This window comes from Lathyrus oleraceus, chromosome 2 (assembly GCF_024323335.1).
Source record: "Lathyrus oleraceus cultivar Zhongwan6 chromosome 2, CAAS_Psat_ZW6_1.0, whole genome shotgun sequence".
Classification (NCBI taxonomy): Eukaryota; Viridiplantae; Streptophyta; class Magnoliopsida; order Fabales; family Fabaceae; genus Lathyrus; species Lathyrus oleraceus.
The window spans coordinates 351,012,338-351,025,787 of NC_066580.1; the positions used below are offsets into that span (position 1 = coordinate 351,012,338).

Here is a 13,450-nt window from a genome sequence, read left to right on the forward strand (position 1 = left end):
TACTGTTTCTTAGCTGGAAGACCTCGATAGGAGGCAATGTTTGAGCCCCTTGGTGGCATTTTTTCTATTTCAAGATATATGTTTTGTGTGATGTGATTGTTTCCCCATAGGATGCGAGGCTTCGCATAGCCTCCCGTTTGCATGCCAATTTAGGTAGCACTGTTCCTCCGCCTAGGACTTCCTCTTTGCATGCGCGTTCCTACAACGCAAACAAAACCTAAAACCCAAAGCAACACGTTTACTCCTTCTACCACAGGCGAGTAAGTCTCCAAAGGTCGAGCATCCGGTAGATTGCGTAGTAACGTTGTTCGTCCAAAACCCAATCCATAACCCCGTAGTTAGTCGAACTACGGCTTGCTCTGATTCTCATTCCAGATGAGATACGTAGGCATAAGACGCGATGTCTTAGCGAGCACAATTACCCCCAACCCGTTGGTCAGCCGAGCTACGAAGACTCTGATTCTCATATTTAGATGAGATACGTATGCAGTGGATGCGACATCCGCGCGAGTCATTTCTCTTAACCTTTTTAGTAAATAGCACATTAGGCAAAACCATACCCTTTAAACAGAAACCGCATAAGTGGATCCCGTAGAGTACTACGGATGCGTAGGGGTGCTAATACCCTCCCTTCGCATAACCGACTCCCGAACCCAAGATTTGGTTGCGAGACCTTGTCTTTTCCTTTCCTCTTTTCAGGTTTACTTCGAGCGTTTCCTTTCCCTCCTTTGGGATGAATAACGCACGGTGGCGACTCTTCTGTCATTTTCTTTCGCCGGTTGTTTTTCGCACACTGTATTTTTCAGGTTGCGACAACATGGACAATCAATAATAAACCTCTGACCCCAAAAATCTGGTACCAAATGCATATTGATGGAGGAGTTGGTGCATTAGCATTTGCATTATAAATTGGAATGCGATTGTGTTTTGTGAGAATATTATACTGGTTGTTGTTTCGTTTATCAACCTGTTGTTAATTTTCGCCATTAACATTTGTAAGGTGTATTATCACCCCTTTCTTGTTTGTTTTGTGTGGTTTTGTGAATTGATGTGCCTATACTCAACAAGAGTAGTTGCTTGCGAGTTGGAAGATGGTCTATATGCTTTGATCGTTAACATCAGGAACGAGACATATTATTTGTTTGAGTGGATGTTGGAGTTTATTTTTCCTGAGTATTTCCTTTAAATAGTTATTTGAAGTTATATGATTTACTTGAGTTCCACTGCGAGATTTAAAAAATGTTTATAACATATGCGTGTTGTGCTTTGAGTAGCATCCTAAATTGTGGATTTTCTCTTTTATATTAAGAGTCAGAATTTAAGGTGTTACATCTATGCTCCTCTGGGATACAAAAAATCAGGTAAAGGAGTAGGCATTTGAGCTAGAGGACGACGTTGAGGTATCTTTAGTTATTTATCGTTTGAGTCTTTAGTGGAGTCGCTCTGATATGTAGCACTAGGGATATGTTGTCTATATTTTTTCGTTACATGTCTTATTCACTTTGACGTTGTTGAACCACTTTGTTATTGAGAAATTATATGTCAAACTTTATTGTTTCCGCTGTTTAGATCACATGATTATATTTTGCTGGTTTTTATATTTGGTGAAACATACGTGAACTCTAAGTGTTGAGTTAAAATTAAACTATTTTATTAAATATTGAGTCAAGTGTTACATTGTATCTACTCATAGTGTGTGAAGTGTTTTTATATTTTAAGTTGAATATAGTGTACTTGAGATGGACTCGGCCTTGTTCAAAACAAGAATCAACCATATTAAGTTAAATTGCATCCACTTTTATCTTTCTCACATGCCTCTTTTTGTTTTATAATTCTTCGATTATTATTTAGTCATTCATGACCTTCTTTTATGTTTTCTATCATATCGAGCTAGCATTTTTTATTGTCTTTGGGTTTCTATCCTATTGATTATATTGGAGTGAGCACCGAGGAGACACCAAAATATTTTTAAAATAACCCATAATATGTCGAAGACTTCTATGAGTTAGACACCTCCATCACTATTGGTATTGACATCAATTTTTCTTTTTTTTTAATTAATATAACTCTGATTTGTATGTTTCTTGAAATTTATTGTTATTTTCAATTTGGAAATTTTAATAGTTGTTATATTTGACTATATGTAATTATTAGTTAGTTAATGTCATTAATAATTAATGAAGATTTGTTAGTCGTTCATAATCACGACCACACATTTATTGTAATATACATGTTATCATTAAATCAATACAATTCTTTGAATCAAAATTTTACAAAATATTTTAGAAAGTTCGAAAAAAAGTTAGTTATATTTGTAATTTTGCTTATTTATTTATTTTTTAAAAGACAATAATCATTTCATTCGATGAAAGTTATAATCGTGGGGATGTCTGGTAAATTCCTCATATATGAGGTAAGAGTGGTCCAAAATATGGAGCTAAATAGTGATATGGTTAGATGAGTCTAGAATTCATTTTTAAAGAGTTTCATTCTTTCTCATCTTCTTTGGATTAATCATTGGATTAATCAATAACATATCAAGATTTTGGTCTGATTTAGAGAGTTTCATTCTTTCTTTCCTTTAATGGTTTTTAATTCACCAGTAGTGATCCTGTTGACTTGATATCTAGTATGTTCCTTCTAGTATGTGTAATTGTTCTTTTTGTTTGTGGCCTCATTTTCTTTTGTATTTGATGGTACTGCATGTGCCAATTATTTGTTCAATTAAATTTTGTTCTGATTTTTTCTTTTATTATTATTATTTTGTCTTTTAAAAAACTTCTTAATTAAAGTACCTGTCGCATCTTTCTCTAAGAACTAATCATAATGTTGATTTTCTTGGTAAGGAAGGCGATTGTGTCTCTTTTATTTTATACTTTCTTGTTGAGATTTCATCTTTATTGGATATTTTAATGCAGAATGGTTGTATGGGGCTAAACCCTACAAGATTGTCTCATTAATAAATTAGTTGTTTACACGAAGAAGAATATGAAATAACATCGCTCTCTTCATCCTTAATTATTAGGTATATTTATTTTTATTTTTTAAAAAATATACTATCTCTATTTTTTATTATGAAAAATGCTAACGATGCCTCTAGAACATTGGTTAAAAAATTAACATTATAAATTGAACATCAGAGATTAAAAAAATATATTTTTTTAAAATATAGGTGTATTCAATTCATTAAAAATATAAAAATTAAATTTTTTTAAAAATAATCTGTGTATTCAATATAATTCAACATTTTTTTATTTAGAATTTTTGACCGATACCTCCGAGGTACGGTTAGCATGACCATTTTATTATAAGTCGTTTTGTTATATCAATGAATCATTAATAATATTTTTTATATTATATATTTAAATATTTTTTATTTTATTTCTTTTTAATTATGTCAATTTATTTTTTCAATATCATTAATAAAATATAATTTTATAAAATTCATTATAATTTCTCTTTTTTCATATTACAATTATTACACTTTTTAATACGTATGAAAAATAAAAAATAATTTATAATAAAAAATGAATAATACTCATTTTTTTAAAATATATTATATGTTAAAAAATAATTGTCTTGAAATAAGAAAATTTAGAATTTATTATATTTACAGAAAATATAATTTAGCTATATTTATATTTGTATAGAATGTACAAATTTATCCCACGGTTATTTTTCTTTCAATATTTTATAAAAAGTGTTAAAGATGCTCATAAAAAAGAATGGATGAAATATTAAATTGGGTATAATAAATTGAAATTTGGTTGTCTTTTATATAATTAAATTTTATAAAAAAAGTTGTTGTCATTGAATTTATTTGGGAAAAACATTTTGTCATTTACATAGAAGGAGAATTTTTGTCATTTTGTTTTTTGTGATGGCATTTTTTTGTCATTTTCTAAGTATAAAGATTCATACCATTATTATGAATACTATCTATCCACCATTTAGTCAACCTTTTAATCTTATTACTGGTTTAATGTCTAATTAGTATTTTAAAAAGATTTTAATGTTAAAATATTGTATCTAAGTCAAACTTTTAATATTACTTTTCGTGTTTAGTTAGGCTTACTTAAAGAAAAAGTCACCACGTGTCCTATATTCATTAAAAAGTGTTAGCAGTACAATCTCTTAATATATTATTTATTAAAAATTATATGTTCTAACTCATTAAAAACACTTATGGATATATTTTATTACTATATTTCTTGATCTAACTCTTTACTGAACTTTTTTTTTTAAATGTACATACTAAACTTAATAAAGTGACATTTTCGAAAGATTAAAAATACACCTAACTATTAGTAAAAAATAAAAAATACAGCTAACTCAATATAACTAGGATATCTAACTCATTACAAAAAGTATGTATTTTGTATAAAAATGGTAATTTAATAGATTTCAGAGAAAATAATGACATTCTCTTTCATAAAAATAATTGAAAGGGGTTTATACAATTTAAAATAATTTTATATTAGTAATATCTAATAAAATTAAACAATTTTATCACACACTTTATTTTTGTAAAAATATTTTAAAATTAAAGATATACCATAAAAAAAAGTAATATTTTTGTACTCAAATGATCAATATATTTATTAAAAGTGGATTTCTTTCAACATATATATATCTCAATTAAATATCAATGAAAGGTCGCAGAAACCTCGATTATAGTTCATTTCAAATTGTTTCACCGTCCTAACAAGATTGCGTGAACCATACTCTTATTTTTTTTAATTTTAAAGTGTCGTAAGTCAATCAAAGTTACCTAATTAAGGCACTTATATTTCTCTTTGTAATGTAACGTATAAATTTGCAATTAAAGTGGTAGCTCAGAGAGTTAGGTTTATTCTTAACTATGTTATCGCAAATACTCATAGTCGTTGGAGTTTCAATTCGGGATTAACACGAGAGAACATTTTATATTTTGATATTTTTTCTTAAGAGCAACACACCTTTGTGAGAGACACACCACATATTCATCCAAAATCTTAAGGTGATAGGTGTATGAATTCTCCCACTTATAAATGCTCAAATCTCCACATTTCTAACCAATATATGACTTCTCCACACTACTCACACTTGTTATTCTAAACACTTCCCTCAAGCGTGAGTCTATCCACAATGCTCCCCCTCAAGTAGAAGCTCTTTTTTTATCATATAAATTTTTACACTCTACCCACGACCATGTGGAGATACTTTCGATACAAGTGAGTTGGTCCCTTCACTCGAACCAAATGCTCATGATACCACTGTTGGAGTTTCAATTCGAGGGGTTAACATGAGGGAACATTTTACACTTTGTGCCTTTACTTTAAGAGCAATTCACCTTTGTGAGAGATACACTACATACTCATCCAAAACCTTAAGGTGATGGGTGTGTGAGTTCTCTCACTTATAAATGTTCAACTCTTCATATTTCTAACCAATGTGATACTTCCCCACAATATTGTTATTCTTAACAATAGTAACTTTATTCCAATAGAAAGTACTAATGACAATATTCTTGTTTTGCATGAATCTATTTAAGACCTCAAACATATGCATGAAAAAAATGTTTCATGATTTTGAAAATTGATCAGAAGAATGCTTATGATGTTATTGAATGATGCTTTGTTAGAGATACTTTGTCTCTCCACAACATGCCTACTCGCATTTGGAAATCAATACATAATTTTATTTATTCTGCTTCTATAAGTATAAATTGGAATAGAGACCCTACGTTCCTATTTAGATTCTTTAGAGGTCTTAGACAAGGAAACTTTTTTTCTCATTACCTTTTTTTTCTTACTTTAGAAAGATTATGTTAGTCTAATTTATGATAAGATCAATAATGTAAGTTAGAAATCCTTATCTTTTTTAGAGGAGAGGGGCCTAAAATATCATATATTTGCTTTGCAGATGATTTGATCCTAGTGGCCGAGAAAAATGAAGAGCATGTGAATATTATTAAAGATGTGCTATAAATTTTATATTTTTATTTTAACCAAAAAATTAATCTGAATATACATAGTTACATTGCAAATATGCTTAGTTAAGGTCTAGGCATTAATGATCACACACAAGCTCTCATAACCTATTTAGGAGCCTCTATGCTTCACCACATGATTTCTCAAAACTCTTATATTTTTATTCTAGATAAATATACAAGAAATTATTAAGTTTGAAATCTAACAATCTCCTTTTACGTGAAGGATAACTTTTGTATCGTCTTCTCGTTTTGCAATTTAGGTTATGTCATGCAAACAACAAATATTTATGCCTTAGTGTGTGAAAAAGTCGAGATAATCCATAAATATTTCATTTAGGGTCTTCGATTGAACATTACATATGTTATTTAGTGTCGTGGGAAAAGATATGTCGTCCTTAAGGAGATAAGGGTTATGGTTTAGGAGTTTGTGTATGATGAATCAAATGTATAAGTATAAACTAATTTGACAAATAGTGGAAGATCCTGAGTCCTGATAAGCTATGGGTGTAAGTCATGATGGCTAAATATAAACGTGGTTCTTTTTCTAACTCTTCTATCTTGGCTCGAAGCACGTTAAACCCTACATCATTGATCGATTTTAAATGATGATCATGATACTTGATTTTGGAAAGATCCCTGAATCCCTAACTTAAAACTCTTGAGGATAAATATGCATCATTTATCTCTCCAAACAAGGTTGAATATTTCATCTCTCATTATGTGATGAATGAAGACTCGATAGGAGCTTGATTGGAAATCATCTCCGAAATTCTATTTGCACTTTGATAGAAAATTAAAAACTAAACTTTTTTGACTCAATTAAAAACTGAAATTAAAAAAAGACATTATAAAAGTTTTCAATAAACACATTAAATTATTACGACAATAATAAAATAAAACAAAGAGATTGCATCAATTAATAGTCTTCTAACAAGATATACTAGAATTAATAATAACAACTAATTTTTCTTTCTTTCCACTTTTATAATATTCGCATCCTTTTTAGTATTAATTAATCATCATTTCATCAACAAAGGTAACTAACTCTACTTACTAATTTCCCTTTTAAAACTTCACGTGAATGAAAAAAAAAATCAAAATTCAATAAAAACCGAATATTATTTCTTTTTCCTTTCACTGAGAAAAAAAAGATAGAGTTTCCAATCGCAGTTGGCAAAATCAGTGTGAAAAGAGAAGAAAAAGAAATCAAATTTTCCCTGAAAAGAATGCATTTTTCACAACCCATTTCTCATTTTTGTTTGATGTTTCAGATTTGATCCATTTTCTTGGATCTTTGTTTCTTCTTCTTCTTACCATTTTTCTTTTTCAATTCTTGAAAAACTCAAATTCTGTTTGCCAATAATAAAAATCTGATTTTGAGCCTAGCCCGCATTAATATACTGATAATTCAATTCTGGGTCGGTTTCAATTTCAGAGAAATTTCATTTTTGTGTCAGGTAGGGTTGTGAATTTTACAATGAATGTGCAAAAATGTGTTTTTTTTGTGATACTGATTTGGTTTTTATGTGAAGGTTTGAAGGTTTCAATGAAGCGGCAATGAGGTGTGTGGATAAGAAATGGAGGTTAGATCAGAGGGTATACGTTTGAGGTTTTGGTTTGTTCGTTTGTGTTCAAGCATTGTGCTTTGGATTTGTTTGGTTCAGTTAGTGACAGTGACTGAACTATGGCATTCGCATTTGATTTCTGGGATTACTAGTGGTATATATAACATTGCGCAAATTCAGCTTCCCAAACAACCTGAAAATGGTGTTGATCATTTGCCTCCTGTTTTTCTTCCTCCAAGTTAGTTTCTTGACTCAGATTCTTGTCTATTGAGTTTTTCTTGCCTTTGATATGAATTAGTTGAGAAATGAAGTTTATGTGGATTGTTGATCGCGCGTTATGAAACTATCTGGTGTTAGATGGTTATGACTGAGATGAATAACTGAATGCGGTGCAAATTGTATTTGTGTTGGTAAATTTGCTTTCTTTTTTTTTTTGGTATTTGCTTGTTTTAATGTTGAATTGTGGATTGTGAAACCTGTTGGGAGCATGAATGATGAGGTACACCATAACTCTGCAGCGCCGAAACTTCTGAAAAAATGCGTGTCAGGGTCCGCGTCGGTGGACACAGAGTCAGACAATGATGCTTGTGATCACGTTTAATTTATTCATTTTTTCAAATTATTATTGGTGCGACTGTGTCAGTATCAATGTCGTTTTCAGGGTGTCCGTGCTTCATTGCACCTTAAGCTCTGCAATGGTTGATGACATTGATATATGATGAGAACAAGATAAGTTATGAATTGAGAGAAAAACAGATCTCAATCTTAGAAGATTCTAAGGGTCTCTATTAATTTTTATGATTTCCGGCTAAAAATGAGTTGCTTTATAGTGATTCTATAAACCAGTGTTTATTGATATACATGTCTGATGGATAGCTATAGAATATGTATAATGTTTGTTACTTTTATTTTCTCACTCATATTGGTAAATACTAAAGCTTTTTGATCAAACAACTTTCAGGAAATTATACAAGTAATGGCTTTCTAAGAGTTTCATGCAATGGTGGCTTGAATCAAATGCGTGCTGCGGTTCGTACTCCATGTTTTAACTTTTCACTGTTTGTATCATATCATAAGATTGAATACTCATTTAGAGGTACTATATTTCAGATATGTGACATGGTGACAATTGCTCGATTGTTGAATCTCACATTGGTCGTGCCTGAGCTTGATAAGACATCGTTTTGGGCAGACCCTAGGTATATACTTTGTTCTGACGACTTTTTTTTGAGTATCCTCTAATTTAACCTCGTTGTCATTTTCAAGTTCGGTAGTTTTCTTTTTGCAGTAATTTTGAAGACATTTTTGATGTGAAGCATTTCATTGATTCTTTGCGAGATCAAGTTCGAATAGTGAAACGAGTTCCTAAAAAGTTTAGTAGTAAATATGGATATACTAGCCTCGAGATGCCTCCTGTTAGCTGGTCGAATGAAAAATATTACTTGGAGCAGGTGTGCTTCTGTTATGAGCTGCACTTTGTTGAGTGTATAAAAGTATATACATTTTGTTTAATCCAATGCTATTGACTCAACACTGCAGATTCTGCCAGTTTTTAGAAAGCATAAGGTGTTACACTTCAACAAAACTGATACGCGTCTAGCTAATAACGGTCTCCCACTTGATCTTCAGAAACTCAGGTGCCGTGTCAATTACCAGGCAATTAAATTCACTCCTCAAATTGAGAATTTGGGGCGCAGATTGATTCAGATGCTTCATGAGAAGGGACCTTTTGTGGCATTGCATCTTAGATACGAGATGGATATGTTGGCTTTCTCGGGTTGTACTCAGGGCTGCACGGATAAAGAAGCCGAGGAGCTCAAAAGAATGAGGTCTTTTTATTTTACTTGTGATCTAAGATTGTGTGAGATGTCTATATGAGATATAATGTTGATTACGCATCGTGTAATTCAGGTATGCATTCCCTTGGTGGAGAGAAAAGGAGATAGTTTCTGATGAGAGGAGATCGCAGGGTCTATGTCCTTTGACACCCGAGGAGGCGGCCTTAGTTCTTCAAGCCTTAGGTTTTGGTAGGGAGACACAGATTTACATTGCAGCGGGCGAGATTTATGGCGGTGAACGTAGGCTTGCACAACTAAGAGCAGCGTTTCCTAAACTTGTGAGTTTTCCAACATTTTATCGCACAACTGTTGAAACTTGTTACCGCAATCTGACTTTCTCTGCCACATCTGACTTTCCGCATTTACAAATTCAGGTGAAAAAGGAAACGTTGCTAGATCGTGATGATTTACAGTATTTCCAGAATCATTCATCTCAGATGGCAGCCTTGGATTTTATGGTTTCAGTTGCTAGTAACACCTTTATCCCTACTTACGATGGCAACATGGCAAGACTCGTTGAAGGCCATCGCAGGCATGTACCTACGATTCACTGCATTAGTAAATACATGCATTTACATGTAACTAATTCGATCGTTTGCAGGTATTCCAATTTTCGAAAAACAATCTTGTTGGATCGAAAAAAGCTCGTGGAATTGGTTGACATGCATCAAAACGGAACGCTAAAGTGGAACGAATTCGCAGATGGTGTGAAACAGGTTCATGAAAAGAGAACTGTGAGGCCAACTCGGCGTACAGTTATACTCGACAGACCGAAGGAGGAGGACTATTTCTATGCCAACCCTCATGAGTGTCTGTGTGAAGAAACAAATTGTGATGACTTTCTAGGCCATCACAACACTAGTAGTCAAGTAGCATGAGTTATGAGGAGCAATCCCAAACTCTATTTCTTTGCAAACCATTCTATTAAGATCTATAAGTATACAAGAGTTTTGTAGGAAACCAATGTAGCTTTCAAAAGTGTAAAAAAATATGGAAATATTTGTTCTTTTGAGGCTTGCAAAAACATGGCCCTTCATTTACATTTTATTAATTACTATTTTTTCTTCTTTTAAAAGTTCATTTCAATAAATATTAGTCAATTTACTTAAGGCATAAACTTTAAAAGAATTGCTTTAATTTGTAAATTAATGAATCTAAAAAAGTCTTTAATTTTGTATCTGTTGGTCAAGTTGTCATTACTGATATTGTTAGAATTGGTCTGACACTAAATGTCAAAGAGGTTCCATGTGCCTCTTCATAATATGTATGTTCTGTCAGGAAGACATAACTGATTTTATTATATTAAATAATATTATTTCTAAAATATATTTTTATTAGTTTAGATTATATATCTTTTAATAATTTTGTATTCTTATGGAATATGTTCATCAGAAGGAATTTACAAAATATAATTAGTACTTTTAGTTTTTTCAAGTAAATTAAATGAGAACAAGTAATTTTTTAAAGGATGTAAAATATGTTTTTTAATAATTTAGGGCAATGTTAAAAAAATTAAATAGTCATGTAAATATATAATTTAAAAGTCGTGTATTCAATTGATTAGATTTATTTCTGCATTTTACGTTTCTTAAATTGATATGTTTAAGGTTGCCTTTTTTTTTTGAGATTTTTCTTTATCTTTATTTACTTAGCATATTTTTTAGAATATCTTCACACACAAACAATTCTACCTCTACCATAGATATGTGGTAAGTTCATATCAAAAACGACATGTATGAATTCTTTTATAGTCAAAATCTTTTATACTTTCAAAACAATTTTACTAGTAAAAATTTGTTTATGGGTTTTTAGAGACCTTGCATATATAGATAAATTTAGACGATACTCCATTACATTTGTAACACAACTTACATAATACTTAAGTAAATTATGTTATAAACTTTCACCAAATCAGCATAACTCAAAAGTAGGATTATGCCTCTTATCAAATAGTCATATATCCAATAAATTTAACTTTGTTGTTATCATAAGAAGATTCTCATTTCTTTGAAGTAAGAGAGAATGTTTATATCTTTCATCATATGATTTGAACAACCACTATCAGTATGACATTTTGAATTTGAGTTGTCATGCATATCTGTATCACAATTTAACATTTTAATATTTGGCACTCAAATCTTTTTGGATCTTCTTGTATTAGTGGAATGCATATTATCTCTAGGAATACAACATTAAGAGATCCTATTATCATGGAAAATATTACTAAAACTCTTAGCATTGTTATTTGGTTCATAGCCTAGATCAACTTTATCATATGTTTCTCTTTGATTACCTAGAATGAGATTCGAGTTATATCTCTTTGGTAAACTTATTAAGTGTGTTATGCAAGACGTCAAATTTATTTTCTAAAATGCTACATTTTTCACACTTGATAGGTTCACCAAAATTTTCATAAGAAGAAGAAGAACTTTGAATTAAAATACTTTGTTTTTCTCTAATACGGTTTATTTCTTCTAATATATAAACTTTTTCAAGAGAAGAAATAGTAGACTTAGAGATAGAAACAATAATTTTTAATTTATTTAACTCACTATCTAACTTTTTACATATGAGAAATAACTCATTATAAATAAATTTAGAAGTTAGATTATTTACCTTATTTTCTTCTCGGCTTGTCATGGGACATAGATGGGTTGCTTCCTCTATTTCAGATTCATCGGAGAAGTCTAGGTCGTTGTCGTCCCATACAACTAATCTCTCTCTTGATCTTTTTGTGGTCTTTGGTATATTTTAGATTTCCTTCAATTATGCAGACCTTCTGACTTTATATGTCCCTCTTTCTGCACTCGAAGAAAGATAGAATAACGACCAATCTCCATGAAATACATCATGAAAAACAGTCACCAACACTTTCATCATTCCTTCCTATTAATTGTAGATCTCTCCACCATAGTGATCCTTTCTTGCCTCTTCTTGGTTCTTCCTAAGTCAGTATTTGCTTCTTGGTTTATTTAACATGAACAAGATCAATATTTAAATACATGAGTATCTTTTGTCCAAAAAATTTAAAACTTTGAAAAATTCTTTTGTTTAAAGTTGTTTGTCCGCATATGGTTCAAATGATTTTAAAAAGGAAAATATAGATGAATCAAAGTTTAAGATAAAGACAAAATCAATAATGAAGATATGATAAAAGGTTAATTTTTTCAAAGGCTTCGTTCATGATTAATATTGTGATTATCTTTAAATTAATTGCCTGATCATGTATTAGTTGCTTAAAAGTTTTACTTTACCACTTGTTTAGTGAAAACATGTCAGTGTAAATCAAGAATCATAAACTTAAACCAAGTGAGATGAATGGATACCTCATGTTTTACATAGATAATGAGAGTGAACATGCAGGTTAACTATGTATGTTATGCATCGCTCTTGTTATTATCAGATAGATTTGAAGTTAATTACGTGATCAATGCATTGTTTGATTTTAAGTAAAAAACTACTTGATCAAAAAACTTGCCTAATGAGGATGTAATCCTTTGACAATCCATTTGAGCCTAAAATAATTTTTTTTTGCTTTCAACGTTAGAAAATCCCTAACCAATTTTAAAAGAAAAACAATGTTCACCACCTTATCTTAAGGATTTGAGAGCACTTAAAAATGCAAGGGCATTTTAAAAATAAAGTTGGGGAGAAAAGTAAATAATGTGAAAGAAAACAAAATAAAATCAAGTAGTAATAGTGAAAAGAAAAGAAAAGAATATATTTTTGATAAAACAAAAGGAAAATAAATCAATTGTAAAAGCATGCAATAGAAAATCACTAAAAGAAAAATGGTTGTAACGAGTGGGATCAAAAAAAGATACTTTTTGAAAATAAAATGATTTACTAAAAAAATTTTGCTCTCTTATCTTTAGAATTTTTGAATCCATAGAAAAACCAATATTTTTTGTAACCTTGATCACGTTATAACCAAAAGAAATACCTTAGTGATTCATTACTGATAATGTATCTTATGATATTACATAGATGAAATGCAAAATATTTCTAAAGTTTATGTGTTGTCCAATAATGAGGGAAACATTAATCATTGAGAGATAGATACTCAGTGAGAT

General features: G+C 30.6%; 1 protein-coding gene across 1 annotated transcript; it reads left to right on the forward strand.

Annotated features, from left to right (window-relative positions):
* The first annotated feature begins 7,067 nt into the window (after positions 1-7,067).
* On the forward strand, positions 7,068-10,444 carry LOC127119471 (rhamnogalacturonan I rhamnosyltransferase 1). The gene is made up of 9 exons (XM_051049705.1): positions 7,068-7,431; positions 7,507-7,777; positions 8,501-8,568; positions 8,650-8,738; positions 8,828-8,990; positions 9,079-9,368; positions 9,451-9,655; positions 9,752-9,909; positions 9,979-10,444. Exons 2-9 carry the CDS (start codon positions 7,552-7,554, stop codon positions 10,253-10,255), a joined length of 1,476 nt encoding a protein of 491 aa, XP_050905662.1. The 5' UTR covers positions 7,068-7,431; positions 7,507-7,551; the 3' UTR covers positions 10,256-10,444.
* The last annotated feature ends 3,006 nt before the right edge of the window (positions 10,445-13,450 follow it).

Bases quoted from the DNA above. Each gene is read 5' to 3' on its own strand.
- LOC127119471 (XM_051049705.1), top strand. From the start codon at position 7,552: ATGGAGGTTAGATCAGAGGGTATACGTTTGAGGTTTTGGTTTGTTCGT. The intron at 8,739-8,827 runs GTATATACTTTG...TTCTTTTTGCAG, and splicing joins TCGTTTTGGGCAGACCCTAG to TAATTTTGAAGACATTTTTG. The intron at 9,910-9,978 runs GCATGTACCTAC...GATCGTTTGCAG, and splicing joins CTCGTTGAAGGCCATCGCAG to GTATTCCAATTTTCGAAAAA.